Consider the following 25271-nt stretch of genomic DNA (forward strand, 5'->3'; position numbering starts at 1 on the left):
CAGAGGAAAAATGCCTTATGGACTCTTCGGCCTGCACAGTAGAATTACGGACGGACAGATGAATGAATCTGAAAATATATAACATGCAACTGAAAAAGAGAAGAAATGGAAATGAAAAGCAAAAATACATAGTTTATTCAAAAAACTTACCAAAGCGAAGCATGACTATTTTGCACTCCCAAAAACTTTTTATACAAGTATTTCTATTTTGAATACATTGTTTTATTTTTCAAGATTCAAGCTCAACACCTTTATTTTCAGTTTCTAGGTTTTTCAAGAACGAGTTTTGGTTTTTCAAGTGCAAGACCTTTGACCCCAATCTACCGCCATATTTTCTTCCATAGTAATCGGCGGGCATTAGGACCGCGACTATCACATAGTAGGCATGCACTTGGGGGCGTGTTTAGATGCAGTTACAAAAAAATAAAACAACATTAATGAGATCGTCTTTTAGTTTCGTTATTGACTTGTTCGCAGTCTTTGATTAAAGGCTGCTTTCTGTCTGCTTCCTACTGCCACAACACTTTTCGAAACGACATGGCCGCTATGGAGATTCCTATTGAGTCGAAGCAGCAGGTAAGGTGTTTCAATGTCTTGTATGACGTGGAACCACTTGTACACAATACATTGACGAGCTGAGGCAGGCACTGCTCAAAAGAAAAGAAAAGAAGAAAAAAAGCGTCATGTGAGCAGGTTGAAGTCAACTGTTGTGCAACGAGCTGACACAATAAAGATAGTTTTACATGACTCTCTTCTTCTCAGGTGGATGACTTCTCCATGAAACTCAGCAAGGAGGTAATGGACCATACTGTCAACTCATCCACCACATATATAATGTGTCTCATAAGAAAGAAGCACTTAGTTTCGGTTTCGTTTTCAACTGACTCCAAATTGGTTGTCTGTCCCTCTTTGGTGTGTCATTTCAAAGCAAAATAGCCTGCGCAAATTTGTTTTGTGACGCTCGTGGGCAGAACTAAACATGTGTGGGAGTTTGGTCGTTCAATGAGAAGATGCTAGGAAAGCTGACTTGGTCTTGGCAGCTAGCCTTTGTATTCTTTTCTTCAGACTTGCCTTGATAAGTTTTTGCCAGTCACTTCCGCCTTGGTCAGAGAACACAATTCAACAGTTTTATTTGACATGTTCTTGTCGTTCTTTCCATTGAATAAAGGCAGAAGCGGTCGTCTCAGCATTTTTCCCTCAGATGATGGAAGAGCTGCAGGTGCTCCTGAAGGTTAGTGTTCAGATGAGATCGTACAAGAAATAGAATCAAGACAAAGTTGAACAATATCAAATGCGTTCTTATAAACTAGTGCTTGTCTGGCCATTCAAAATATTTTAAAAAAATATATGTTTTGGTTGTCAGACCTTTTTCAGTTGTGATGCCCGGGCGTCCCTAAAGGCACCGCTGGATATCCCCATCCCGGATCCTGTGAAGGAGGAGGCCAAACGCAAGAAGAAGGAGGAGCAAGAAAAAGATGTAGGAAGCTACAAATGAACGGGTTCCCTCAGCAATCGAATACGATTGATGAGAGATGAAAAAAATAAATAATGCAACCTGTACTCTTGTCACAGAAAACAGTGAAGAAAGACAAGAAGGAGGAGGAGGAGGATTCAGGTCAGTACCTTCAAGTCAGGAACCACACCCGGGAATTTAAAATGTTAAATCAGTAAATGTTGTGCGTAACAGGGCCTAATTGTGGTCCTATCTGCTGCAATGAACGAGTGGAGACGCTCCTGAAAGAGGTCAAGCCTCAGATCCAGACGCTAAAGGAGAAGATCAACACGGTCAGTCTCATGAGAAGGAGCTCTTCAGGACATGGATGAATGGAACAAATGTGGATACTACAAAATGTAGCTACACATTTGTTCTTTGTATGGATAGTCTTTTTTTTTTTTTTGTCTTTCAGGTGACCATGTGGATACAACTTCAAATTCCCAAAATTGAAGACGGTGACAACTTTGGAGTTGCGGTGCAGGTCAGCAGCAGAATAAATGGAATGACTTTTGCAGGTGTGTTTCTTTAGCTCACGTTTGTTCAAGTTATTTTGCTTTCAGGAAAAAGTCTTTGAGATGTTGACAAGCTCACGCACCAAGGTGGAGGGATTTCAGACTCAGATTTCAAAGTCAGTGTACCAGTGTGAGTGTGTGTGCGTGTGTTTGTTTGTGTGTGTGATGTAATCCTATCTGCTTTCAGATATTACCTGGAGAGAGGGGATGCAGTCGCCAAAGCGTCTAAAACGCCCCATGTGGTCAGTAGTTCATATTGTACTCAACTCGTATTTCTTGCACATTTTTTGAACGGCGTGTCATTGGGTGCGGTCCGCAGGGTGACTACCGGGAGTTGGTTCACGAGTTGGACGATACTCAGTACTTGGAGCTCCGTCTAATGGTCTTGGACATGTGTGCCACATATGTAAGAAGCTGCCATTTATCAACTAGCGCTTTGATGCCACTTATCACTCGCAACCCAACTGAAAACACGAAAAGTTTTGTCTTGCTGTCAAGTGAATGGACTTATCTTATTTAACGACATGAGAGGGAGCAAATATTAAAAAGAGCTTTTGGTAACAGTGCACATTGTACCAAATTTTGCTGGGCCCACACATCACAGTGCAACAGATGAGCAACCCAATTGCCATATCTGTGTATAATCTTCTCCTTTCCTCCCTCCGGCCAGGCCGCACTGTATGACGTTATCAGCAAGAACTACGCCAAGATTAAGAGGCCCCGAGGAGACAGCAGAGCTCTTATCTACTGAAGTGTTGGACCCCCAACAAGTTCACTCATGAGATAAGATGCAATTGACCAAAACTGGAGATGCCATACAGTGCCATTTTTGAACACATTTTGGAATGGATTACCAAATAAAACAGCAAACACTCGCACTTGCAGTCGTCCTCTAATTTGTGAAAAATCTAAGCAATGGAAGAGCTTTCTACAATTGTTTCTTATAAAGCAAACAGAAACACAAGTCAAAGTTTTAATGATACTGTCAAAAGTGTGTTGGGTGAAATATGACCTTTGATACAAGTGCCAGAAAATGGCAAGAGTAAATCTGCGGTGCTTGCCACGCACACACTATTTTTAATTGGACACCTTTTGTTCATGTTTAACAGAGTGTATTTTAAAAAAAGAATGCATTTTTCAAGAGATAGCGTTCCCACACAAAGACTTTGATTTCTAAGTATTAAGACCAAATGCAAGCAAGCAGCCACTATGCGCTCGCAGGCGCGTGAAAGCTACCAAACTTCCATTTTGGGGTTTACTTTTCTCTTTGTGTCATAATTTGGCTCTGGGAAGAAATAAGAGGTGACGTCTTTTCAACACACTTGAGATTATAAACGTCAATAGAATACTATACAATTTATACACAATTGCCTATCACTTATATATTTCTCTTTCAAGTTTAAAAAAAACTCAATAGTTAAGTCAATTCAGCTTTTGGCTCTTCACCAAAGAGTCACAGGCCATAAGAAAAAACAAAACCAAAGTTGCGCTTGTGACTAAAGCAAGCGTGGAGGTGTCTGTCTGTCTGCCTCTCGATAGTGCTCAATTGTAATGATAAGAGCCAAGTTCAGTCTCTGGAGAGCGGACTCCCCTCCATCCATCCATCCGTCCGTCTTGGTCTCCTGGCAGCTCCAAGGTGTCATTCTCTCTCCCGCTCCTCGTCAAGAGGGTGAGTTTGTCTGTGCTCCCACATTTGTACAACACAGTCCCACTGCGGACACACCAGCACAATTGAACTTTTTACTAGCTCGTTTGAAACGTTCATATTTTCGTGTCCGCTTGGATTTTAGTCGACTTATTTTTCTAACACATCGATATATTTCCAAATCTATTCAATCAAATTGCACACTTTTCTACACGTGTATAAGAAGCCTGTAAACTCACAGAGCTACTGATGATGTTGTCTTCATACGGGTGCCAAGTGACATCCCTGACGCAGGCACCGTGACCCAACAATTTTGAAACGACAGCACCCGTCAGCACGTCGTAGACTGGCGCCGGCGCGTAAAAAGAGAGAGAGAAGAATGACGGCTGCTGAAAATGGAAGTTCCACTCACTGACAATGAGAGAGAGGTTACAGAGAGAGAAGAGTGACGGCTGCTGAAAATGGAAGTTCCACTCACTGACAATCTTGCCGGTGGAGCAGCCAGAATAGATGAACCTCTGTCCCGTGCTGAATTCGGGGGAGAAACGGCAGCGAATGAGCGTGTGCAGGACGCCGTGGCCGCGGTACGTCATCACCGAAGTGTCGCCGGCCAGCTTATGTCGCCTCAAGGCTGCGAAGAAGGGAAAAGTTGCATTCTCATTTTGTATCTATGGAGCTTCTATGAAGTCCCATACCTCTTTGGGGAACCCGCTGCCAGCGGTAATCCCAATTCTGCTGGGTGACGGCCAGGCGAGAGGCTGCCAATCCCTCTTTGGGTGAGAACTTCCTCACGTCCCAGAGCTTGATGGTCTGGTCCTTTGAGTTGCTGATCAGATAGCGAGCATCGCCCTGGCACAGTATGAAGGATGACAATGAAAAGCTGATGATCCATTGGAATTTTCATATGATGAAATACAAATTGAAGTGAGGTCATGTTAGCTTGGACAGATTGATGAAACACCTTGCTGTGGATGAAGGTGATGCCATCCCGGTGGCCCGCCAGCTGTCCCACAGGCTCCGGCCGATTTTCCCGCAGCGTCCTCCTGTCCCATACTTTGCACAGCGCATCGTCGCTGCCGGAGAAGAGCAGCTGGGACGAGCTGTCGGCAAACGCCACCGCGTTCACGTCGTCCTCGTGGGCATCGATCTGACAAAGACGAGAGAGAGCGAGAGAAAAGACAGCTTTCAGATGGAAGGATTCAAATTTCAAGCCACATTGAGTGATGCCAAATGTTTCTATCCATCTCTCCAGCTCAACTGCAAAGTGAGCCACAAACACTCACCTTCAGTGTCCTTTTATTCTGCTCAAGATCAAAGACATAAAGACAGCCGTCATTTGCTCTAAATGGTGAGGAAGAGACCAGAACAAACTAGTGTCATTCGCAGGCGAGTTGGACATCAAAAATTCAAGTTAACAGTGTGTCACGTCTCAATTGAACAAACAGATATTAGGAGATTGAAATGACAATTTCTTTTCAACTTGGGGGGGGAAATCGTGATTATCCAGAAAAGCAAAGTGCACTCACTCACCCTCCCAGGATCTCTTTGCCATCTGTGGATGCAGCAAGTGAGAACACACAGAACCTCCTCTCATCCGGACTACAAAACAAAAGAGGTAAGATCACATCTTTGAACGATCTACATGACATTTATGGCGGCGACACAAATGGCAAACAATGAAGGTGAGAAAAATGATTACAGACATCATTCTTATCTGGTAATGGAAGGAAGAGTAGATCCGTTTGCTGAGTAGTGACAAATTACCTGCTGTGAAAATGCCTAAGTTATTATGAGGGGAAACACTAACTTGAGGTCCAATGCAGTGTGGTTTTCACTATCCCCATTGATACTGCACAGATGAACTGCAGGCAGGAAGGGGGAAAAAAAAATAAAAAATCAAAAAAATACAGCATCTGCTCTCTCACAGTCAAAAAGTAGGTAGCAATTCCTTCAAATAATCGCCAGACAACTAAGTCCAAAGCTGAGAGGGCTAGAAGTTCCAGGCTCAATTGCACCATCTACTCACTGTAGTCCGACCAGCTGGAGTAGAGCACGTGCTGCGCGTCCGGCGTGAAGCACACGTCCAGAACGCTCCAGCCGACATCTCGAGCCTTCACCGTTTGCCGTAGTAGAAAGCGCCCTCTGCTTGTGTCGTACAGGCGGATGTTCTGATCTGAAGCGCAAAATATTCTTCAACCATATTGAGCAATTTCAATGCCTCTGTTTTCCGGCTTTCGCTCCAATCATGAGCACCTCATGCGTACTAGACCATCTATGTATTTATTGAAGTCAACAACTGTTGGTGTGGGTCATTTACCCTGGCAGGCAGAGAGAAACATGTTGCCGTCCTCGCTGTAGACGCCACAGAAAGCTTTGTGGTTGTATTTCGCCTTCTGAGAGACATAGTTTGGCAGGAAACTAGGATGGGATGCAATAGGAATAAAACAAAACAAAAAATGGCATCATTTTGTTCAATATTGAATTGGAGCAGCATTTTTGGAACAATCTGATTTTAAAAAAGCACTCCGTTTAACGTGTTGGGGAAGTTCAGTTCACAAACAGTGAAAACAAGCAAAGTTCCAAACGCGTGCGTTCTGCCTTTTAGGAGTCACTTACTTGGAGCGGATGCGACTGCACTCTCCATGGGAAAAACTCGAGCCTTTACATCGTCCTTGTGCCCTCTGATCAAGACAAAAGTACAAAAAAAAAAAAAAAATGCACACACATGAATACATAACAAATAATATGACGAATCATCTCAAAGCTTTTTATTAGTTGTCAACGAACACCTCTGCTTTTCAGATTTGACAGTTGAGCTTCACGACTCACCTCTGTTAGCATGTGCGTGAAACTGGTTTTGCCTTTCAGGTCGGACGAAGCAGTGGCCACCAGGATCTGAGTTCGGATCTCGCTGTGGTCCACCTCGTGCGTGTCAGGCTGGGTGTCCACTATTAGGGCAAGACACGAAACGACTCAGAATTGTCCACAGTTAGGCAGAACATTTGCCAGTCGCTTGCTTACCAGGAGGATTGTAGTGGTTTGCCAGCCGACCCTCCCACGCCCCGTCGCTGTCCTCGTCCGAGTCGGAGTACGACTGGACCAGCTGCAAGCCTGTGGCTCCGCTGCCATGGACCAGTCTGACCTGGCCCCTGCACAAACACGATTTACATTCAAAGCCAACATGGAAAGGAAGTGGTCATTGGAATGGAATGTGGTCAGCTTGTTAAAGCAAATCAAATTCACCTCCTCAGTAGATAAGCCAGCACTTCAGCTAAGTCAACGTCCTCTTCTGATGCTGACACTGCGTCTCCTTGCTGCCTGCTGCTGCTGCTGCTGCTGCTACTGCTGCTCCTGCTGCTCCTGCTGCTGCCGCTGCCCTGGCTTTGCTCTTCGAAATTGGACTGATCAACCGGGTTGTCACTGGAAGATCCCCTTCCACCAGACATCCCAGAACTGGACTGAGAGCCCATAGACTGAAGAGCACCTGCCCAGAAGAAAAAATTGACATTAATATGACATAGACCAGAATGTTAACCATAGTAGCATAGCTGAATTTCCATAATTGATGCCCTGATTTTTTTTCTCAACCTGTCAAGAACTTGAGACACTGCACTTAGCAATGCGCAAAGTCGTTCACTGAGTACGATATATGATGAGATTACAATCAAATGGGAGCGTTTTTCTACTCATATTTTGCATGCAGGAAAACAGTAAATATATACATTGAAATAAGGCTAGAGAGGTAAACAATGTGATGATATAACGCCAGAGCCTTGCAATGTACAGGAAACAGCAAAACAATATCAAAGCGTAGATCATTAGAATCGCGTGGACATCCGGCTAATTCGAGATCAATGATATGATGTCGCTTCGAGACTGCTAGTTGGAGTCATCTATCCATCCATTTGACATGTTTAGCACACGGAATGTACTGTTTGCTTCTCGTGCTCTTGCTCGTGCTCTTGCTACATTCGGGTGAGCTAGCCCCAATGCTTAACGACGACTTTGACGTCAACAATACCGTTTGGGTGTCAAACGGTCTCCTTGACACAGCTCTGAAGTTGATTGGCCCGTTGTGTTAGTTCTCTTGAGAAAATCATGAAACGTCTTCTAGTTGATGAAAAATCCCAAAGTGTTTCATCTGTCGGCCAGTCGGTGATACGCCATGTTGTTTACAAAAGTGTACCGCTGCCCCTACGCCGTGACGTCACTGGCAACGCCGAGGCTTCCTGGTTTAAATATATTACAATGCAGTCATATAATGATTGATTATGGAATAACCAATTCTTCTAACAGACCAGTGGATCTTGATTCAAGGTGTGGATTCGTTCATAGAAGATATCATATATAATACCGTACCATAGCGTATCTTATTGGATCATAACATATCATGAAATCTAACTTTGTAATCAGCTCAATGTTAAGCCAAAGTTCGACTTGGTGAGTTAGTCACTTTTATGAAATTTCAAAATAGAGAAAGATCAAATCACCCATAAGAGCTCTTAAATCCAGGAGTCCTACTTTGACGAATAGAACAATAAAAGCAGAAAACACATTTATTGTCTTACTTGCAATCTATTTGAATACATTGAACAATTAAATAACAGCACTGCCGATGACTCTTCATTGCGACAAGTTGTCTACAAAATGTATTGACTCAGTAGTCTTGCATAGTGCGCTGGGAAGTTTCTTTGAAGGTAAACAGACATTTTCCCATCAACTGCCTGATCTCCAGCCACACCTGGGAAGAAAACGTCAAGAAATTCAACTTCTATCAAATTGTACTCCTCTGCATAACATTTGTATTCTTATTCACATTAAAGAAAGACCAACTTGCAACACAAAATAATTTGATTAACGTTGTTTTCATTCTCACTCTGCCTTTCTTTCATCCTGTGCTGTGTGTTTGCAAGCTCGGTGCAAAAATAAACCTAATTATTAGCTCTGAGCTCACCAAGCTTCTTTGCAGTTCTGTGAATCTTGTCCAGGGCAGCCTGCATATCCCCTCCCTCTGGTATGAGGACTTCTATCTCTCCTACACTGTAGCCGAAGTCTGCGTCGTCTAGATCTACGTTGACGCCATCCTCTTCTAAAGTGAATGTCCGTCTCGTTGTGGTAAACTCTGCAAAGCATACCAGATTCATAGCACTCGCCCAACCTTCTTTTGGCACACGGTTCATTTCTGCATTGCCAAGAGGATGGTGGTCAGTTGAAGTCGGACAGCATTCGGTTATCGGGGACTTGTTTTCACCAATGTCTTTTAGAACCTCGTTCAGCTTCAGAAGAATATCGGCCACATTGGTTAACTCTTTGTAGCGAGTACACAGAGTGGCTGCTTTTGATGGTTCTCCTTGTGACTCTTCCCCTCCTTTGACTGTTGTGGTTGGACACTTGAGTTCCCAGCATCCTTTACGTTGACGCAGCCACACGTCTCTTAAAGTGAGGTCAAATTGTGGGGTGTCAAAGTATCGGTCCTGGAACTGGTGCTGACGGACACAAACTAAATATAAATGGGAGAAAGAGGTACACGATAAAAGATCAGGGTTAAAAGTGTAAACAAGAATCTTATCGATGATTCATGTAGCTATATTCTATTTTGATGTATGCAAGCAGTTGAAAAGTGACTTTTCCATAGTTGCCCATGTCCTGTTTTAGGTCAATTAAAAACAACAGTAAAACATACCTCCAATTTCTTCCAGAGCTTTCAGACTGTTGGCATTGCATACAAACTTTCTCTCCACTTCGATACTCATCTGAAATAAAATGTATTTATATTCACAACATAGCATTTTAACAAGTATATGAAATTCATGTCAAACCTGAGGGTCGTTATCGGAAATATTGTTATATATATTTACATTTATGTTTATATTGATATATTTCCCTATATATATTACCCTTTCGTGTTGTATTTGCACCTGACCCTGCAAATCAAATGCGACTGCAATGCAAATTCCACTATCTGCAGCTAGTTAAGCCACCAACATGACAATTTTACAACACCGGATCTTGAAATTCACACACCGTTCAAAGTCAAGTCGTTCTTTCCCCTCAATACATCGACATCGAAACACGCAGCGACGTACGATTTTCGGACCCCCCCCTACACGTCAGCAAGTCAATTTCTAGACAGGCGCAATTAGGGACACCTATTAGGGCTTCAGGACCGTCACTTCCTGTTCCAGTAATGCAGCGGCATGCAGATGGTGCCTAGGTTTTTTAAATTTCCTGTATTTTTTGGACACATATTTACTCTGAACGGATGCACGTGTTCATTTACATAAATATAAAGACATAATTGACGCGAGAACCCCCCCCCCCCCCAAGCCGAGTGGTTATATCTGTTTAATGTATCATTAATTATCTCGCTGTAGATCTATTTGAACTGGCAGAATTGGGGCATCTTTTTGTTTTGTTTTTAAAAGTAATAAATGCGTATGTGCAGGTCTTATAAATGTAAAACAGTGGTATAACGTGATTCGTCACAGTTCATTTTCTTTGTTCCTACGTCGTTAATTTAAATACCTGCATTTGGATTTTTCAATTATCTGTTTTATCTGGGCGTTACATAAGGGATTCCAAGACAGAATGTGTTTGTGCGTGCGTGCGCGCGCGCGTCCCTTCTGAATGTCAGCAATCAGCCTTGGGGGGAGCTGTGGTGTGTTTACTAGGGTAAGGAGAGAGGGCGAATGGAGGGAGGGGGGGGGAGAGACACTGAGGGAGAGAAGCAGAGAGGGAAGGCAGGCAACAAAACTTTTCACTTGTGAGGAACCCACGGAGAAAAACGCGTGTGTGTGTGCGTGCGCGTGCGCGTGTGTGTGTGTGCTGGAGCGGCCACCATGCAGGTAAAGACGAGAGATATTTGCTAATTGCTCCGAACTTAATTAAAACGCCAATCGCGATCGGTTCGCTAGGGTGGGGGGGTTGTTGGCCCGCAACCGATAGAAGATCGAGCGACGGATTGCGCCGTGAACTAATCCCGATCCTTTTTGGAAATCCAACGTTCGATTGGAAACTTTTTTTGGGCCGTGTTTCCCCTTGTTCTGCTCTCATTAGACCACCCCCATCGCCGAGGGAGGCGATCGCGACTGTCGACTGACCAGGTTAAGTCGTTGCTTTCTTTTTCTTTGACGCCCTCCCCAAGCGTTTACTTCCTAGCACCAATTACGCTTTTATAAATGTCACCGTAGGACGAGCATGTGTTGCACTGCGGGGGCTAAAAGATACCGATGAGGGGGGGTGGGGGGCATCAAAAGGAGGTCTGAGTGGACGAGGAAAGGGGGAGGCGAGTGTTTTCGAAACACATCTGTAAGCTGAGAACGTTCGTTAATTAAACGGCTTTAGTCAGTGTAGGCCTCAATTTGAGCTGTTAAGCAAGCAAAGCAAGCAGGCAGGCGAGCGAATCACCAGTAAATGCCCGACGGGTAAGACGACTGGAGGGCCGTGGTTTTTTTGGGGGGATAAGGAGTTAAAGGGAGTGCATATTCATGTCTCGGGGTGAAGTGGCTGCTGTTGAGGGCCACCTGGATCATGCGGAGTACGAAACTGAGGGGGAGTGGAGAGAGACTCGCCCCGTTCGGAGCTTAATTATCTCGCGTGCTAACAGAACTAGCCTAGCAAAGTGACACGACTCGAACTCCCCGTTTTTTTTGTTTACGACCGAGCTCGAACTCGCCTGGAGTCTTGCTGCGGTGTGTTTCTCTTCCAGTCTCACTTAATTTATCTCATCTACCCCTGACTTGTTTTTTGGTAAAGTAACCGGAAAGACCCCTGTTTTTGCGGTGTTACAAGACCGGGGCGAGCGGAGGGGGGGGGGCAGCTTAACCTAGCTTGCTAGCTAATTGATTCGCTTATCCAGCTAATTAGACTTTTATTTAATTAGTCAACTATTATCGCGGAAAGGCCAGTCAAGTTGCGTCTTCGCTTTTAATCTCAAGTTACGCCTCATGGGGCTTTTAAACATGAGGCTGTTTGGCGTCTCCGAGTGTTATTTGGTCATGTACCCCTGCTAGCTTGCTAATTGGCATGACGAAGAAGTGAGGAATTGAGCATTGACGATAGTTTGTTCGCTGCATTGGGCAACTTGAGTTGCATTGTTACTGTATTTATATTCAGACATAAAAGAGACGACATGAAAGGTGTTTGATCATGGCATTTGGGTGTTAAAAGCGACCGATACGCTAGAAACAAAAGATTGGCAGTTAAGTTTTAGGCTTGATTGTTGATGTCCTACACATTAGTGTTTCACAACATTTATTTAGCCAAGGAACACATTTTTCCCAAAGAAAAATTTCTCAGCCTGCAATCCAATTAAAATGTGACAAAAAGTACAAGTTAAACTATTTATCGTGATCAGTGGAAGATCATTGAATTGTTCTGCGTACCACTAAACAGAGTTGGCATGGATGGATAAAAATAAATAAATTGTTGTATTAAATAATTACGTGGAATCTGATTTTGTTTCCCCGTGGCACATTTGATGATCCCGGAAAGTGGCTGGAAGAAATCACTATCTTAGTTAACAGACTTTTGTTACTTGATATTGGTCCTATAATTGTAACATCACTGGCATTACCTTACTGACTCATCTAAAATTGATTATTCTCCTTGATGATCCAATATTAGTGGCTCAAGCGTCATTATCTGAAATGTGATTTTTGGGAAATGTGAAATTCCCCTCCGCACCAGCAACTCGGCTACTACTGCGCTCAGTGATGCTAAATATAGTCACGCTAATTACGGTTTGCAAACGTAATACTAACCAATAAAGTTCTTTGTTGTCGCAAAAGCTGTTGTGGAAGACCGATATAAAGATGCATTGTATTGTATAGAGTAACCACGTTTTAGCACGGTTTATTACCCCCATGTCCGTTGTTTCCAGGAACACCATGTTTGGATTTATGTAGTAGTAGATTCCAAATTGATGTTACCATTGAATGAGCTATTGTGTGTCAACTTTGAGAAGCATTTGAAAGCCTGCAAAAGACGTGACTAACTCAGGAGGAATGTTGCCTGGATTGTGGTGTTGAATCTCATATACAGAAAATGATCATATGAAATGATAAGAAGCCACTTTGGCGTGAACAAGGAAGTTTTTTTTTTTTTTTTTTTTTGGGTCTGCGTTTTTAAATGAACTCAAGCCGTGTTCAGTCCTCTCACAAGTGCTCTAAAGTGAAATAAATGCTTGAATTTCAAGGTTTCTTTAAACATTTATCATTTTAGTGTTAGTGACTCCTCTTCTAGTTAAGCATGTTAAATTAGATTAGGTAACGTCTGATTTTTTTTCATAGAAATGCACTGTTAACTCGGTTAGCTTGAAAAACCAGAAATTAGACAACTTCCCTACCAACTTGTTGTTGTACTTTTATTTTTTTTCCTAGGAGGAGTCTGGGGAGAAAGAAACCAATTACAGCAATGGCAAAGCAGCACGGCTGTGCCCTTTGTGCCAAAAAGGCCAAGAAGATCAAGCCTCCCTGTCTCGACACCTCACTGAGCAACACAATGTACTTCCAACATGTGTTGACAAACTGTTAGACATCGTAAGTGTGGCTCCAAATGACACATTGTTGCTTCTATCTGCGTTGAGCGCAAAGCAGCGCACAGCTCTTTTTAAGATATTGTCGTTTCATCTGACAAAAGTGTCCACGTGATCATCGAGAAACATTTTTGTTGTTTTTCTTGGAATCCTTCATCACATAATGCCGTTGATGGTTATACTTTTGACAGACAGCTCTTTGACTTGTTAAATGCATGCTAAGGCTTCAGATTCCTTGACTACAAGATATGTAGACAGATTACAGTCCATGCTTGCTTGACGTAGCAAATTTGGTCATTGCGCCAGGCAAGATTATCCCTGTGTTCCGTTTATCTGAAATGGGTGCAGTGTAACGGTTTTGTGTTCTGGTGGATAAAAGGAGTTGTCGCTATATGTGTGCCTTGGGGCTAATTAGAAAATTAAAGGCATTCCATAGTTGCTATGTGTAATCAAGCCACGCCCAAGTACTGTGGAATTGAAAACACATCGCAACCCAGCCGTTGCTTTAGAATTATTTGCTGACTCTCCTCTTTGATTTTCTTTCCCCTTTTTTTTTTCCCCAACAGTCTGTTTTGAAACAGCGTGCAAGGGAAGAAGAAAACGAAAGTGCTCTACTATCTTCAGGTAAGAGTAAAAAAAAAAAATAATAATAATTTTTTTTATTGATTTAAGTGTAAATATTCAATGATTAGATTCCACATATGATATTGTTATCCTTGACTTGGTTACTAGGAACTAAAAACGGATTGGTTTTGATCGTCCCGTCAAGGCATTTTGACCTTGGAAAGGCCACACAGTGAACTAATTTACGCAGTGGTGTAAGGATGTCTCATCATGTGACGTGAAACAAGACTCTGCTTGCTTACTGCCAAACTTACAGAATTTCCTTTTCCCTTTTTTTACATTTTTTTTTTTATCACCTACAAGTGCTTTTATTGTTTAGGTTTTTTTTTTTTTTATTGTGACTTTACTAGCAAGTTAGCTTCGCTTCGTGATAGACTAACAGAATTTGTACTGAAGTCAGAACAGGAACGTAACTAAAAAGCCGTTATTGTGTGTTTTTTCAGTGTGAATGGGAGTGACTTTATTCTGAGCTTTTATTACATTTATTTTCATAATTGACTCTCTTATTGGTATAGTTACTTGGCCTTCTAAATTTTAAGCCCATGTCTTGTATTGTCCGATCAACAGTATACTAATATGCGCCATTTATTCCGTCATGTTTATCAGCTGCAGTTTGTACACAAGTGAGGCCATCCGACGACATCCGCTCCAAAATCTGCCGGCCTCGTTCAGACGCACCTCAGCGACATTGTGATAAAGAGATGGAAGAAGACAGAATGTTGGATCGGGAGGGGAGTGAAGCTGAAACGGAGCCAGAAGATGACGCGAATGAAATCACGGGAGTAGCCAAGCAAAGCGCCGCTGAAAATGAAGCGATGGCAGAGAACAGTACCAATTCCGCCGGTCAAAATGGCGTGCCTGCCGAAAATGGCACTCAGTTCAAATGCAACGCCTGTCAGGAAACCTTTCCCAGCAAAACTGCCCTGAGTGTTCATTATTACTCTGCGTCCCATATTCAAAGAATGACAACAATACAAGGTGGGGAAAGCGAGCCTCCAGCTTCTTCCAGCCCCGCTCTTTCTCGGCCATACGTATCAAACAAACCCTTCCAGTGCGCTACATGCCGAGTCTCCTACAATCATTCCATCACCCTCGAAAGTCATATGAAATCCGTCTTGCACCAATCACGCAGCAGAAATGCTGTGAGCAATGCAGGTGCCCCTGGGAGTGGCGGAAGCAGAAGTGCCACTACTCCAAAGGCCACAGCGAGTACTTCGGCCAGCGGAGCCAGCAAGGCGGCGACCAACGCTAACTGTGCGACGACTGGAACCGTGATGGTGACGAAAGCGAGAGACGCGGAGAACGTCCAAACATCTCCCTCCCTCATTGCCACCCCTGTGGCCTCTGCTCAGGCTGTCTCAGCCTTTCTCACCCTCCTCACATCCAGCCCGAGTACTCTCCCACACCCCCTCCTCCCGTCCCTGTTTGCACCCAGCCAGCCCACCGGTGCCGATACATCTCAAATTGTGCCTCAGCCCCACATGGTCTTGCCATTGATCTTGAACGGGCTCCAAGCCCAGCAAACCCAGCAGTCTCTAGAGAACCAGCAAGGACAGCTCCTTACCCAGTGTGTGCCATTTGTAGGTCTCAATGCAGCACAGCAAGCCCTCCTGACCCAAAGACTTAGTTTATTACAGAACCAGTGGGCCCCTGTTGCTCCACCGAGTAATACACCAGCAGTTGGGGAGAGTGTCAAACAGGAAACCGTTGAAAAGCCCTTGGATCAGGTCAAAGCCAAGGACAGCATAAAAACAGAAGAACCCGATGAAGAGGGTTCGGATGTCGAAAGCAAAGCGCGAGCTGAGGTGAGCGAAGACGTTCGGGAGACACCTCGAGAGAGCGCAACCTCGGCCCGTCACGCGGATGTGGAAAACGAGGACTCGGCAAGTCCGGCGTTCTCTCCGGTTGCCATAGAGAAGAGCCTCCATAATAACATCCTCTCACCTTCCCCGCCCATGGTGAGTAACCCAAGCTACAGCCCTCCTCATTTGAAGCTCACGCTTAGCCCTGATTCTACTCCACAAAAATCACAGAGAGCAACGAGTCCTTGCGGCTCTGTTGGTACCGCCAAGTCCAGTCCACTTTCAAATGCCTTAAGCAACCAATATCGACGACATTGCAATACCGTGGGGTCCGTTTATCCAGAACTTCCAGTGTTGTCCGAATTTCAGTCGGAGGTTCTTTGGGCTTTTTTCGAGTCGCGAAGCGAGGCTGATGCCGCTAGCCCTCCCCGTGAGGACTGCGAGGCGCTGGGAAGAGAGGTCGGGCTGTCGGAGGAGGAGGTACGGAAGTGGCTTTGCCAAGCCAGATATGCCAAACAGAGAAAGAGAGCCTCAGAGCTGGCGCGTCAACAGGGCTCGTCGTCATTTGTAACCAGCACGCAAAGCAGTGACAATGACTTTGATGATGAAGAAAGCTCCCTCATTATAGCCGAGGAGGAGGAGGACGACGCTGACGTGTCGGGTAGTCAGGCCATTGATTTGTCTTGTACGAGAAAGCGCCACAGGCCCAAAGGTGTCGGGAGAGAGGGCCAGGGAGATTCCTGTCTGACCTCTGACTCAGAAAACGAGGTCTACACCTCTGTGATCGTGACGGACGAGGAAAGTCAGAATGCGGTTTTTCGGGAGGCCCCGGACAGCCCTGCCAAAGATGAAGTGCGACATGAGGTGCATTGTGAAAAAGGCGCATTTGGGGGAAAAGTCTTGCGCTCCACAACCGTGTTTCTCTCCGACGCAGAGGATGAAGATGAGGATGAGGATGGTGGGGGGACCAATAAGTCGGGGAAGAAGAAAAGGAAAGGAGAGTTTGAACATGAGGTGGAGGTGAAAAAGGAGAGACTGGATCCTGATGTGGACCTGGAGTTGGAAGCCCAAGGGGATCCCCCAGGTTCTCTGCCCTACTCTCTCGACCACCAGAATCCAAGCGGTGCTTTACACTCCCTCCCGCTATCTCTCGCTCCCTTCTCGACTCAATTCCTGAGCCCTTATGTCCTCTCGCTGGCGCCGTCGTTAGTTGGAAGCAAAGTACCGATCTTTTCAAACTCGCCCGCCATCGCACAATTCTCCAGTTCTCTCCTTTCTCAATCGCCCGGTCCCATGAGCCAATCCTCTCAATATTTAGCCAACGGCGGTGAATGCGAGACTGCGCTAGACCTTAGTATGGGCAAAAACAATTCGTCCTCATCCCAGGTTGATAACATTTCAGCACAGAAAGGGCAGTTGCTGGATGGTCTCGGCTTGAGGCCGACGTCTCAAGGTTTGGTTGTCGTTCAGGTTAAACCCGAATCTCTCGCCACTATGCCTTCCTCGTATAGTCGTGTGAACCTGGTCAATAGCAATAACTTGACAAAGGCCAGCGTTTACACCCGGTCGGACGAGAAAATGAATGCCGCCGCCGTGTGTGACAATGAGAAGGAGCAGGAGCAAGAACAACAGCAGAGGAAGGCCAAAGGAAAAAGATACCGCGATATGCGCCGTTCTCGGACCATCATTCAAGCGGAACAACTGGACATACTGTACGGATGCTATTTCAAAGATCCCAACCCCGGGAAACAAGAGTTTGAGCAAATCTCCGAATGGGTTCACCTTCCCAAAAAAGTGGTGCAGATCTGGTTCCAGAACATGCGGGCGAGGGAACGGAAAGGCGAGGTCCGATTCATCAGCGACGGCACCCTGGCGGCGGTGGGGAAACCGCTCATCAAATTTACCTGGCCGCTCTCAAAGCCCATTTTTTCAAACAAGCCCGTCGACCACAACAGGGGCTTCATCACCACCGCTCCCATCGTGCGCACCCTCATCAAGACGGAGCGTAAAGCCGTCATGGTGAAAAAACACACCCCTGTTCCAATCAAGCCCAAGGAAGCGCTTTCGGCCACACCCGCGGTGGGCGGCGCTGCCTCTGCGACGTCAAAGGCCAAGCTTGAAAGCACCAGCGGCGTCACCGCGCTCAAAGTTGCATCTAGCGTCGTGCCCGCCCTTTTAGCTCCTCCCAAGGACCCCGTTCCCGTCGCCTCTCGACTGAAGAACTTGGAGGAGGAGAGCGAGGAGGAAAAAACCGACGAGGAGGCCGACGACGAGAACGAGACGGCACCTCCGGTGACCAACCGCATGGTTCCCAAGCTGCCCGCGATGCCCATGGATAACAGGCCCCCTTCCGCCTCTCCCCACAAACCAAACGGCCTTAGCTACTGGAACCCAAAAGCCTCCATCAGGATCAACACTCTGTCGCGAGAGCAACTGGCTCTTCCCGCCCATCCGCCTCCCCGTACCATCCCCCCTCCTCCCACCCCCAGCATCGCGCCGGTCAGTCCCAACACCCCTAACTCGGCCAAAGTGGCCCGCTCAGCCACCCCAACCCCAGTCCTGGGAAAATCAAGCCCCACGGACCACAACTTTCTGGCCCATTCTTCGAGTCGTCGGCCGCGCACGCATCTCTCCTGCCTGCAACTCTCCATTCTGCAGTCCTGCTACGAGACCTGCGCCCACCCTAATGCCATGGAGTGTGAGGCCATTGGTGCAGAGCTTAACCTACCCCTGAAGGTGGTGCAGATCTGGTTCCAAAACACCAGAGCTAAGGAGAAGCGCTGGAGGCTACAGCAAGAAAAACTGGTAAGCCGCTTGACGCATTTTAGAAAAGAAATAGGTCCATGACTGACAGTTGTATGGATAAGGTAAGATATCGGATGAAGAATTTGCTGCCTGATATGAACACCTCTCTCCTCGTTGGTGTGGCCTTCTCTTTACCCCAGGGTCCTCAAGCCGGGGGGAAGGTGTCGATGAGCTCGGGAAGTTACCTGCAGTACAACGCTCTGAAAGCCAACCGTCCCATCCTGCCCAAACCGGTTCAGCTGACCATCACAGAGACTCCGACTTCCCTGGCGAGCGGCCAGTCTGCATCCAACGAGACGCTGACGGGCTGCTGCGAGGTCTGCAAGGTTTCCTTTGAATCGCGGGCGGCGGCCAGGGCCCACGTCTTCTCGTCGCTTCACCTTGCCAAGCTACGCACCACTAACTTTGGCCAGCCCACCGCGCTGGTCAACAAGAACGGAACTGCCGCCGGAGGTTCGGGCGGCGTCAACCTGAACTTGCAGGTTGGCCATTCTTCTCCGGTGACCGGTTCTGCTTCCGGAGGGGTGGTTGTCATCAAGGTGCCCCCAGCCGCGGCTACCAGCAGCAGTTAAAAGAAAATTCAGATCAGGATTGGTCTGCACACTAACTTTGGACCCATTTGGGCTCCTCCAGTTTTAACAAACACGTTTGAGCACTATTCCTCACCACCTAACTTAATTTTTTTGGTTGGCTTTGAAGTTGGCTTTTTCTCCTCCCCCCAGCACGCCATCCAATTTCCCATTTCTAACCTTTCTAATGACTCCAATGGACACGTTGGTGAACGTCACCCCAAATCAACACCAAACAGTTCCCCTGCTGCTACTGATTTAATCAGTTTGCCGTGAGTGAGTGAGTAAGTGAGTGAGTGAGTGAGTGAGTGAGTGAGTGAGTGAGTGAGTGAGTGAGTGAGTGAGTGAGTGAGTGAGTGAGTGAATGATTGAGTGATGGATGATACTTTTTTTGAACTCATCTCACCTTTAAACAAAACACCTTTGATTTCAACGACCTTCCTACCAAGCTCTGGAGGGACGTGACTTGTGCGGCTTGAATTGAAAAGACTGATAACAAAGCTTTTGAACCACCATGTCACTATTTGGGAAAAACATGGAATAAATCCCACTTTGCTCCCATGGAATATTTTTGGGGAGGGAATGCTGTCACTTCCCGGGCAAAGATTGCTTCTGTACGAGAGGAATGGACTGAATTAATGTGATGCATTTTTGACGGTGGCTTTTATTGATTTGCTACTGGATATATGATCTATGGACTATCGCGTAGAAGTACGTTTGGGATACAATAGAGGTACATAAGAGAGTAGGGCTTTTAAACCCCTTCTCTCCCACCCCCCACCCCCCTGCCATGTTTCTAGTTTATGGTCATGACAATCCAGACAAAAAAAAAAAAAAAAAAACTTATAAAAATTGCAAGGAATCTTGGCATACCGCACTTTGACGCATATTACATTGAAATGTTTTGAAGCATTCTAATGCCAGTGTCTTTTTATGGAAAGATGCATTCATGCATGTTGGATGCCTTAATATATTTTTTTTTCTTGAGTCACGCTTTAGGTGTAAACATAATATTGTTCAAAAAGCAAAAGCTTACGGCATATGGAAGTGAAATTAAGCGCTGTCCCTAATTTACACATCTATATGAATGTCATTCTTTTGATAGAACATGAGCAAAACCTGCCTCGGAAATCTTTGCCAGCTTTTTCTCAGCCCGGGACAAAAAAAACAAAACAACCAATGTCCAACTCGTGTGGTGTTGTGTGAGAAAAAAAATACTTCAAGCAATCCGCTCGGTTTCATTTGCCCGCCCTAAAAAGTTTGGAATAATGGGCAAAAACGCATTATATATATTTTATAGGTGAAATGATTTTGTCCTTTTTCTTTTAACTTTTCATTGTGCAGCACTCTTCAGTGTTTTATCATTGTTTGGGCACAGCTTGGTGTTTTATTATAAAGATGAATGGCAGAATTCCTCAAAAGGTTGGATCAGAATTCCAAAGCGATAATTAAGACCGCATGACAAGTATCTTGCCATTGCAACAAATTCATCAGAAAAGGATCTTAAGACTGAATGTCATCAGCAATTTGCATTTCATTTCATGGGTTCTGGTGAATTTTGCCATTCAGCTTCTTGTGTAGTATTAATACTGAAACACTGAACAGTTGAAAAGTTTCGAGTTCCAATTTGGTCCACATATAAACATGACAGTGCATTCTATAAAAAGAAAGCGAAAATTCTTTATAATATATTATTTTCAAAATAAGAATTTCACCGCAAGTGTGGAAGGGCCAATCAAATTTGAAAGGCACGAGTGCTTCTTCAAATCCCCCCCCCCCAACCACAACCTCTTGTTCATACCTAGCCTGGTAATGCACATGCTGTGAAATGCGATGTGATATGTGCAAACCAAACAAGGGAGGAAATTGGCTTTCCCCAATATCTTGCAGGCCAATTGTGGCTATTCCATTCTTGCAATGTATCCTTTTGACTGAGAGCTAAAAAGATGGTGCTGTGTTGGAGGACACAACTCACTTAAGAGCTTTTTCCTTCCATTTGAATTTGTATATTAATGTTATAGTTTTAACTCAAATGCAGAACTAAAATGAACTTTTTGTAAATGATATATATTAAAAAAAGTGATATTCCAAAGTAACCTTTTTTGTGTCATTTAAGAAAAAAAAAAAAAACGAAAAAAAAACCACAACCAAAAAGCAATCAAGAGGTGTTCACAAATGCAAACTGTAAAGGACATCCCACGGCTTGACTCTTGCACTAGTTCACAATATTTGCACAAGTTACAGACATTTCAAAAACGACAGCCATGGATGCAACATGACGAGCGAATCGGTGCGTGGCAGTGTTCTTTCATGACTTAAAACACGTTTAGTCTGTCGGGATTCATCTTGTATGCGTGTGTTTGGATGTCAAGACTGGGATAATACACAGAAAGGCGGTGTTGCACTGTCCAAATCAAATAGGTTTTTATGGAGATCTGCTTTTATTATCTTACATTTCATTGTCAACTTGATTATCACTATCATTATAACTGTACTACGACTTATTGAATTGACCATTACTACTCGTGCTGTTTTGATTTATTCATTCTTGTTTTCATGCCACCTCTCTGCTCAGACTGAGCATGTTTTTCCTCTGAATATTGAACAATAATAGTGGCAGTGTTATGTGTTGTTAGACCTCTGATTAGGTTTTTTTGCCCCTCCCCCTTCCTCACTGTACCTTGCCTTTTGTGTTTGGTCTTCATTATGCTTTCTTTGATATACAGAAAAATAAAATCAGATGAACCTGGGAAACAGTGGAACTGACTTTATTTGATTATGAAGAACTGGTAATACACACTCTTGCACAGTAGATGGCGGTAACCACCTGAAAATTACTTAAAACCCGCCAATACCCGGTTGAAGAAGGAGGAGGAAGAAGAAGAAGTGTGATGACTTTACTATTAGGATGCTCTATTATTATTGTAGCATGCTTGCTACTTCTTTTACGTTTATATGTCGTTGTCAGGAATGGGCGCAACTATAAACCTGGTAATAAAGGTCGGATTGTGCTCCTTGTCGTTGCAGGATCAGGTAAAAGTGATATTTGGCAATTTTATCGTACCCTTGAGGCACTCTGACAGACGTTTTAGGCTTCGAAATGTACCACAATCGATAATTGAGAAAACTAGATCAACAACCGCAAGATTCTGTGTTTTTTTAAGACCCACATCTATCATGTTTCTATGTTCTCTTCTGACTCATAGCAAGTTATAAGGCAGCAGGTATTGTGCCCAATGTATTGATCCCAGAAAATATTGTGCGTCCCGTCAGGCCAACCTTAAGGAGCTTTATATATGACTATTTGTTGTAATTGTGTTTTCAGGCGGTCACACGACAGAAATCCTGCGATTGATGAAGAGCCTTTCCAGTGCCTACTCACCTCGATTTTACGTTATTGCGGATACAGATACGATGAGTGAAGAAAGAATCCGTGCATTTGAAAAATCCCAACAGCTCTTGGATTGTGATCCACAAGTAAGTAGCTTATTTTACTTGACCGGTGTTAAAGTTGTGGAATAGAACAAAGTCAACTTGTCAAATATTGACTCTGTCATATGCAAAATTTGATGAATGTATGTTTTTAGTTTACCATTCATCGGATCCCTCGGAGCCGAGAGGTCCATCAGTCATGGAGTTCTTCAGTTGTAAGCACACTGAATGCCCAATTTTACGCTCTACCCCTGATCTTCAGGCTCAGACCAGATATGGTGAGTCAACATTCTCATCAAAATATGTTGTGTGTTTGCACGCGCATGTGCGGATACACTCCCCTGAAGGGACGCTCAGCTATTGTTTCACTCACACAGTCTTCAGTAATATTATGCCATTATATTCCTCCCGAAATTATAATCACTTTATACTTTGTTGTTTTAGGTTCTGTGTAATGGCCCAGGAACCTGTGTTCCCCTTTGCCTAGGAGGACTCCTGCTTGGAATTGTGGGAATTAAGAAAGTCACGATTGTTTTTATTGAAAGCATTTGTCGGGTGGAGTCGTTGTCGCTCACAGGGAAAATCCTTTACCACCTTTCAGACTATTTTTTTGTGCAGTGGGCCAGTCTGAGGAACAGCTATCCAAAGTCTATTTTCCTCGGCAGAATTGTGTAATCATTACTTTTGGATCAAAAAGGTAGCGTACACAATGTTTTGGGATCAATGTTACTTTTTAATTTTTGTTTACCTCAGGTCACACCACACTTACAAGTGATTCAAAGTTGGTGGCGCGCTTGCAAAACAAACTTGGGGTGCTACGGTACATTGCAAAATATTGAACCGTTCAGTATGCCTTGATGGACTGCGGGATTTTGTTACTTTATTGACACACATGCGTTTGTATATTCAACCCATTCCAACTTTACTATGCCTACTGACTCCAAGAATTCTCCCCGATTAAAAATTTTACATTCTCTCTATTCCAAGACCCACAAGTATTTGGACTCATTCCGTTTCCTCCCTTTAATTTCTACATTTCTTGGCAGATTCAAACCTTTCCACCTTTAAACTATTCAGGTTATGTTTCATGTAAAAGCTGACTGTAGTTTTTTTCGTTTAGGACACTTATGCGGCGCTGTCAAAAAACTTGAGTCATAAAGGTAATGAATTAGTAGTCTCATACCTCTATCTGGTCTTGCCTGTAGAGGGCAGAATTACGCATTCTCCGCGTAAAGACTGCCGAAACAGTATTAGAAGAAGAATATTCGTCGCATGCCATATCCATTTTTGGTATTGTGATTTGCTGGGGTGTTGGACGCGAGCAAAAAAAAAAGCATCAACAGTAAGTTTTGTATTTTCTATACCTTTTTTTTTCCTTGATTGTATTTACCTGTTGTTTTTGTGTGCGCTTTGACGATTTTGACTAGCGATTGTCTTTCCCTTTTTCATCATCAGAAATGTCAAAGTCATTGAAGAAAATAGTGGATGAGAATCGGGAGAAGAACCTTCCCGATGTCGAGATGTGTGACAGAGGCATTTCGAACATGTTGGATATACCCGGACTATGTAAGGATGGATGCATGACTTTCTTTGCAAGCTCATCGTGAAGTGAACGAACTGTGTACCCGTTCTGCCCCTCAATCGAAGGGACTGTAGTCATGCTACATCAGATAAAAAAGATCAAGTTTATTTTTATTCCCAAGACGTGCTTTTAATTGTATTGTTGGCGTTGTACAGTTATAGACAGCTCGAACGTTAAAGTACAATCCAAACACTTGATCATTTCCTAGTAATCCAAACACTTTATCATTTCATAGTTCATTCATCTTCCCTCCGTCTGTCTGTAAAAAAAAAAAAACCAATATACGTATGTGTATATATCTATATGTGTGTTTGTGTAGTATATATAAAAAAATGTTAAATATTGATTGATTTCATGTGCTTTGACTTTTTAGTCACTTTGTCCCACATTACTCAATTGGTCCTGAGTCATAACAAGCTGACAGGTAAGCCTGGAAATATTTTGCTTTTGTTTGATGATCCGATGGCACACGCGTGGCAAAAATCCCGACTAACTCCTGTATAGCAATTTCTAAGATCTAGCTATTTTTCTTTTCAGTGGTGCCAGCCAACATATCTGAGCTGAAAAACCTGGAGGTTCTCAATATGTTCAACAACCAAATTGAAGAGCTCCCAACTCAAATTAGCAGTCTTCAGAAGTTGAAACACCTTAATCTCGGGTACGCTTGCTTTCCACAAGGGACAACAGGCGTCTCTTTTAGAAGGGATGATCGAGATTGGTGTCTAATACTGTTTGACTAAGCTTTCTTGCAACAATGGCTGAATTTTGTGTGCAGAATGAACCGCCTTTACAACTTGCCCAGAGGCTTTGGCTCTTTGCCAGCGCTTGAAGTTTTGGACCTCACCTACAATAACCTAAGTCAAGATTCATTGCCCGGAAACTTCTTCTATCTAAGTAATTGCTCAGTAAATAACTCGGTTGTTTTTAAAGAGTGGCATCATACATGTATATTTATTTTGAGGCCTTCTCTGAACAATAATATCAGTTGTATGTCACAGCAAAAGTAACTCTACAAACGAGGGTTCTTGTATTACAGCAACTCTTCGTGCTCTATATCTGAGCGATAATGACTTCGAGGTCCTGCCAGCTGACATCGGAAAGATGACCAAGCTGCAAATAGTAAGTGAATGGCACGGAGCGAAATAATGGTTGGAAATGGGAAATGAACTGAATGTTTTTCTCCCACCCAGTTGAGCCTACGAGACAACGATCTGATCTCACTCCCAAAGGATATCGGGGATTTGGTACAACTCAAGGAGCTTCACATACA

General features: G+C 44.2%; 6 protein-coding genes across 14 annotated transcripts in view; 4 read left to right on the top strand and 2 right to left on the bottom strand.

Moving 5' to 3' along the window:
- The first annotated feature begins 376 nt into the window (after positions 1-376).
- On the top strand, positions 377-2885 carry psme1 (proteasome activator subunit 1). Its single transcript, XM_085938918.1, has 11 exons — positions 377-576; positions 763-795; positions 1169-1231; positions 1364-1477; positions 1573-1615; positions 1688-1785; positions 1908-1976; positions 2056-2123; positions 2195-2249; positions 2327-2413; positions 2678-2885. Exons 1-11 carry the CDS (start codon positions 538-540, stop codon positions 2756-2758), a joined length of 750 nt encoding a protein of 249 aa, XP_085795044.1. The 5' UTR covers positions 377-537; the 3' UTR covers positions 2759-2885.
- On the bottom strand, positions 2797-7877 carry dcaf11 (ddb1 and cul4 associated factor 11). Of its 2 annotated transcripts, XM_085938908.1 has the most exons (15): positions 7674-7877; positions 6896-7136; positions 6674-6801; positions 6482-6600; positions 6269-6333; positions 5970-6070; positions 5679-5825; positions 5460-5514; positions 5183-5251; positions 4936-4993; positions 4614-4799; positions 4348-4501; positions 4131-4283; positions 3892-3998; positions 2797-3718 (listed from the first exon to the last, which is right to left on the bottom strand). In XM_085938908.1, exons 2-15 carry the CDS (start codon positions 7120-7122, stop codon positions 3647-3649), a joined length of 1641 nt encoding a protein of 546 aa, XP_085795034.1. In that variant the 5' UTR covers positions 7123-7136; positions 7674-7877; the 3' UTR covers positions 2797-3646. The 2 variants fall into 2 exon arrangements, with proteins under 2 accessions (XP_085795034.1, XP_085795035.1); XM_085938909.1 differs by lacking the exon at positions 2797-3718 and having other exon boundaries at positions 3908-4063.
- A 269-nt stretch (positions 7878-8146) lies between these two features.
- On the bottom strand, positions 8147-12586 carry thtpa (thiamine triphosphatase). Of its 4 annotated transcripts, none has more exons than XM_085938919.1 (4): positions 12513-12586; positions 9336-9405; positions 8607-9152; positions 8147-8393 (listed from the first exon to the last, which is right to left on the bottom strand). In XM_085938919.1, exons 1-4 carry the CDS (start codon positions 12540-12542, stop codon positions 8293-8295), a joined length of 747 nt encoding a protein of 248 aa, XP_085795045.1. In that variant the 5' UTR covers positions 12543-12586; the 3' UTR covers positions 8147-8292. The 4 variants fall into 4 exon arrangements, with proteins under 4 accessions (XP_085795045.1, XP_085795048.1, XP_085795047.1 ...); XM_085938922.1 differs by lacking the exon at positions 12513-12586 and adding an exon at positions 10753-10772; XM_085938921.1 differs by lacking the exon at positions 12513-12586 and adding an exon at positions 9550-9783.
- On the top strand, positions 9735-21083 carry zfhx2 (zinc finger homeobox 2). Of its 3 annotated transcripts, none has more exons than XM_085938903.1 (5): positions 9735-9858; positions 13033-13191; positions 13754-13811; positions 14418-18418; positions 18559-21083. In XM_085938903.1, exons 1-5 carry the CDS (start codon positions 9850-9852, stop codon positions 18988-18990), a joined length of 4659 nt encoding a protein of 1552 aa, XP_085795029.1. In that variant the 5' UTR covers positions 9735-9849; the 3' UTR covers positions 18991-21083. The 3 variants fall into 3 exon arrangements, with proteins under 3 accessions (XP_085795029.1, XP_085795028.1, XP_085795031.1); XM_085938902.1 differs by lacking the exon at positions 9735-9858 and adding an exon at positions 9955-10324; XM_085938905.1 differs by lacking the exon at positions 9735-9858 and adding an exon at positions 10340-10497.
- Positions 21084-21851: 768 nt separating this feature from the next.
- Positions 21852-23094, top strand: alg14 (ALG14 UDP-N-acetylglucosaminyltransferase subunit). Its single transcript, XM_085938923.1, has 4 exons — positions 21852-22020; positions 22313-22464; positions 22575-22697; positions 22864-23094. The coding sequence occupies exons 1-4, from the start codon at positions 21879-21881 to the stop codon at positions 23092-23094; spliced, it is 648 nt and encodes a 215-aa protein (XP_085795049.1). The 5' UTR covers positions 21852-21878.
- The window catches only part of rsu1 (Ras suppressor protein 1), a 3531-nt gene continuing 1244 nt past the window's right edge, over positions 22985-25271 (top strand). Inside the window, exons 1-7 of one of the 3 annotated variants that reach the window (XM_085938915.1) lie at positions 22985-23116; positions 23875-23985; positions 24375-24425; positions 24539-24659; positions 24777-24895; positions 25038-25120; positions 25192-25271. The exon at positions 25192-25271 is cut by the window's right edge and continues 35 nt beyond it. In XM_085938915.1, coding sequence (XP_085795041.1) covers positions 23877-23985; positions 24375-24425; positions 24539-24659; positions 24777-24895; positions 25038-25120; positions 25192-25271 — 563 coding nt within the window. In that variant the 5' untranslated portion in view covers positions 22985-23116; positions 23875-23876. Of the gene's footprint in view, positions 23117-23560; positions 23580-23626; positions 23762-23874; positions 23986-24374; positions 24426-24538; positions 24660-24776; positions 24896-25037; positions 25121-25191 lie in introns of those variants that run through there. The other 2 variants (XM_085938916.1, XM_085938914.1) reach the window with 2 other exon arrangements.

Source organism: Syngnathus leptorhynchus, chromosome 19, assembly GCF_054491065.1.
Source record: "Syngnathus leptorhynchus isolate UIUO chromosome 19, UIUO_Slep, whole genome shotgun sequence".
Taxonomy (NCBI): Eukaryota; Metazoa; Chordata; class Actinopteri; order Syngnathiformes; family Syngnathidae; genus Syngnathus; species Syngnathus leptorhynchus.

Excerpts from the sequence above, each read along its gene's own strand:
- psme1 (XM_085938918.1), top strand. The coding sequence starts at position 538 with ATGGCCGCTATGGAGATTCCTATTGAGTCGAAGCAGCAG. Across the intron at positions 796-1,168 it reads CCATGAAACTCAGCAAGGAG|GCAGAAGCGGTCGTCTCAGC; the intron begins GTAATGGACCAT and ends CATTGAATAAAG. Across the intron at positions 2,250-2,326 it reads CGTCTAAAACGCCCCATGTG|GGTGACTACCGGGAGTTGGT; the intron begins GTCAGTAGTTCA and ends TGCGGTCCGCAG.
- dcaf11 (XM_085938908.1), bottom strand. The coding sequence starts at position 7,122 with ATGGGCTCTCAGTCCAGTTCTGGGATGTCTGGTGGAAGGGGATCTTCC. Across the intron at positions 5,826-5,969 it reads GTTTCTCTCTGCCTGCCAGG|ATCAGAACATCCGCCTGTAC; the intron begins GTAAATGACCCA and ends TTTGCGCTTCAG. Across the intron at positions 3,999-4,130 it reads CTCCACCGGCAAGATTGTCA|TCTACGACGTGCTGACGGGT; the intron begins GTGAGTGGAACT and ends CGCCGGCGCCAG.
- zfhx2 (XM_085938902.1), top strand. The coding sequence starts at position 10,280 with ATGTCAGCAATCAGCCTTGGGGGGAGCTGTGGTGTGTTTACTAGG. Across the intron at positions 13,192-13,753 it reads TTGACAAACTGTTAGACATC|TCTGTTTTGAAACAGCGTGC; the intron begins GTAAGTGTGGCT and ends TTTCCCCAACAG. Across the intron at positions 18,419-18,558 it reads GGCTACAGCAAGAAAAACTG|GGTCCTCAAGCCGGGGGGAA; the intron begins GTAAGCCGCTTG and ends TCTTTACCCCAG.
- thtpa (XM_085938919.1), bottom strand. The coding sequence starts at position 12,542 with ATGGTGTTCCTGGAAACAACGGACATGGGG. Across the intron at positions 9,406-12,512 it reads TGGAAACAACGGACATGGGG|ATGAGTATCGAAGTGGAGAG; the intron begins GTAATAAACCGT and ends ATTTTATTTCAG. Across the intron at positions 8,394-8,606 it reads CAGAACTGCAAAGAAGCTTG|GTGTGGCTGGAGATCAGGCA; the intron begins GTGAGCTCAGAG and ends TTTTCTTCCCAG.
- alg14 (XM_085938923.1), top strand. The coding sequence starts at position 21,879 with ATGACTTTACTATTAGGATGCTCTATTATTATTGTAGCATGCTTGCTA. Across the intron at positions 22,465-22,574 it reads TCTTGGATTGTGATCCACAA|TTTACCATTCATCGGATCCC; the intron begins GTAAGTAGCTTA and ends GTATGTTTTTAG. Across the intron at positions 22,698-22,863 it reads TCAGGCTCAGACCAGATATG|GTTCTGTGTAATGGCCCAGG; the intron begins GTGAGTCAACAT and ends TTGTTGTTTTAG.